The sequence below is a fragment of the Ceratotherium simum genome, chromosome 29, assembly GCF_057802395.1.
Source record: "Ceratotherium simum simum isolate JZ-2026a chromosome 29, ASM5780239v1, whole genome shotgun sequence".
In the NCBI taxonomy this organism is placed as follows: domain Eukaryota; kingdom Metazoa; phylum Chordata; class Mammalia; order Perissodactyla; family Rhinocerotidae; genus Ceratotherium; species Ceratotherium simum.
Window position 1 is genome coordinate 37,114,529 of NC_141928.1, and position 3,110 is coordinate 37,117,638.

Sequence of the window (3,110 nt, forward strand, 5' to 3'; positions counted from 1 at the left end):
AAGTACTCCTGTAGCACTTTAATATATGCCAGGGACTGTTCTTGGCATTTTGCATGTATTGACTCATTTAAACTTCCCACCACCCTATGAGGTCGGCACTCTTATTGTCTCCCTTTTACAGATAAGGAAACTAAGGCACAGAGATGGTGAGTAACTCACCCAGGATGACCCAGGAAGTGATGGAACTGGTATTTGAACCAGGCTATCTGTCCCCAGCATCCATACCCCTAACTACTACACCCCCCGTCTCTCTTATCCTGTCATCTGGCCTCATCCCCAAGCTTCTCTCCAATAGAGAAATAGGTTTCTTTTTTCTCCCTTGACTGACCTCTCTTCCACCCCCAGTCCCTCAGACCTCGTATTCCAGGAGAAAGTTCTCAATGAACCTTGCTCTCTGGAAACAATTGTGAGTAACCCCCCAAGTTCCCCACAAATGAGTCACAAACACACACAGCTGCACAGTCGAATACAACAGCCAAGTAACCCTGCCCCCACCCCGTTCCCTCTGCCCCATCCCTGAGCCTGGCCCACACCACCTTCTCCCTTCCCAGCCCAGGAGGCTCCTCTGCCAGACCAGGGATTGGCCCTCCCCGCCCTCCTGGGCAGACTCGAGGTTAGTGACTGTTGGAGGAGCCTGAGGCTTCACAGCTCTAAGCAACTGCTTTACCTGTCAGTCTAGCAGATGCCTGCGAGGTGACTATAGGGGACAGAATGGGAGTTTCCAGACACCACCTTGGCCAGTGCTGGGGAGATGCTCAGTCCCACCCACCAGGGACTCCATTCCAGCCTCAGCTTGGATCCCCCCAGTGACAGAGTAGCCTTGAGCTTCCACCCACTGGGAGCAGCCCTAGCCTGGGATCTCTACTTTCAGGGCCAAACACAGCCTGAAACACTAATTCGGAACCCACAGGTCATCTTCCTCCCTCTCTCTCTCTTTGAATTGTGAATAATAATGCATTTACTTATTCTTCCAACTAAAAAGTGGTTTAATTCCTTTGAAGAACCTTGCAAGGTAGCTTGACTAGACAGCAGGTGGGACAGTCCAGTGCCTCCGGTGGGGGGGCCAGGGTCTTCCACTGGCCTGTCTTTTGGTCCAGCAAGTAGGCATTTGGACTGATGTTGCAGTCCTTTTTCTGAACACCGCTGGCTGTGGTGACACCCCCGCATACAAACACCCTGCCATCTCCAATGGAGCATATAGCATGGGACTCATCCAAGGGACAGTTGTTGGGCAAGAGAGGAAGTGAGATGGTCGTCCTGTTGGCCTTGATCTTCTGCAGGTTGATTTCCATGCTCTGCCAGTGGCTTTGCACACAGAGGATGTTGTCATGATAAAAAGCGAGCAGAGGCCGGTGGTTGAACTCAATGGGGAAGGTGATACTCTGGACCACCTCCCCAGTGTTGGTGTCAAAGCAGTCCACCACCCCGACTCGGATGATGTTGCACTTTACCAAGCACCGCCCAGTGACGATGTACAGGTTCTGGTCACCCTTGGTGATCACAGCTGTGGCATCCATAGGGATGCTCATCCTGCCTGCCAGGCACCAGGCCTCCTTGCACTCATCATAACAATAGATGTTAGAGACATACTGTCTTGGGGCAATGCTCCCACCCACTGAGTACACTGTCCCCCCACAGGTCACCATGGTGTGGAAGACAAGCCCAATTGGCAGGTCAGGCAACTTGGTCCAGGAGTTGTCATCCATGTCATACCGCCAAGCGGTCTTCAGCCCTGAAATCTGGTCAGTGGTGCCACCAGAGACATAGATGTAGCGACCAGCAGAGGTGGCACTAAGTGCTGCTGCCTGATAGGGCATCTCCGAGAGCTTCAACCACAGGTTCTCCTGGATGATATAGGCAAACACTCCATCGTTGAACTTGCCATGGGCCTTTTGGCCACCTAGGATGACCACCGAATCAAGCAGGGCCCCTTTCCGCTGGTAGCTCAGCAGGCTGGATGGCCTCTCCTGCTTTCGTTCCACAAGGACACTCTCAATCAGGGTTGCGTGGGCTGAGCTGCTCTCCATGCCCCTCATCTTGTTGCTGGCAAAGATCAGTGTGTCATTGGAGACGGCATTGAGATTGATGTAAGAGAAAAACTTCATGAAATACTTCTCCCGCTCATCCTTCCAGAAGTAGACCCAATTTATGAGTGCCCTGAGAGCCTGGTCCTCATTGAGCACATGCAAGTGTTCATCTTGAAGCAGGCGGCCAAAGATGGCAGGTGGACAGCACATGAAGCCCTCAGGCATGGAGCCCTCAGGACTGGCCCAGTAGTGGAAGTTGTCACGAATGCCAGAGTAGGCCAAGTCTGATACCTCTTTGAGCCCAAACATCTCAGCCAAGACAAGGTGGCGCAAGCAGTTGACAGGGCTAATGGACTTAATCAGGAAGTCATTGCAGTGGTTTCGAAGGCGTGGGGTGTTGAAATACTGGGCCCCACGAAGGAGCTCCTCGACATTCTGCTCCGAGATCACCACCTTGCCGCTGTAGAAGTAGTCCAGGAGCTGGTCCATGGTGGCCGGACTCAGATAGTTGGGGTCAAGGGTGATAAAGAGCTCATCGGTGGCTTTCACATCATCACTAGAGATGAGGCTCTTTACTACTGGAGAGACAGCAGCCAGCATGTTGCGATGTGCATAAAAGACATGGTGGTCCACAGTCAGGGCCATGTCCCAGTACTCTTTGCGTTTCCTCTGTTCATTCAGTTTCTGCAGCAGGAAGCTGTCGTAGTTTTTCTCAGTGAATTCCCATTTCATGGTGCTTCTTGTTGGCTGAGGCAGAAGATCAGCAGCGGGTACTGGAGAAAAGACTTTCTCAGGCTGTTGGGATTGAGAATGATGGTTATTTGCAGAGTGGTTGACTGGGGAGGAGTAGAGGGTGGGAGAGAGGATGATGTCATAGAGTCGATGAGGCCATCACAATGCAGGTCCCCCTGAGGGCTTTCTCAGATGCTCAGGGCCTTTCTCCCCTCTGATGGTTCCAACCCGACAAGCCAGATACCCTGTCAGGACCTAGTGCCCAGGGCCCAGAGCTCAGGAGGAAACTCAGAGATGGGTTGTGACTCCCTCCCAGGACCTTCAAACCTCAGTTCAAGGCTGCTTCTGGAA

The 3,110-nt window shown here is 52.5% G+C and overlaps 1 protein-coding gene across 1 annotated transcript; it reads right to left on the reverse strand.

The window, feature by feature from the left end:
• Positions 1 to 986: 986 nt before the first annotated feature.
• On the reverse strand, positions 987 to 2,759 carry LOC101396521 (calicin-like). Its single transcript, XM_004423710.3, has one exon. It carries the CDS (start codon positions 2,757 to 2,759, stop codon positions 987 to 989), a length of 1,773 nt encoding a protein of 590 aa, XP_004423767.1.
• Between the last annotated feature and the right edge of the window lie 351 nt (positions 2,760 to 3,110).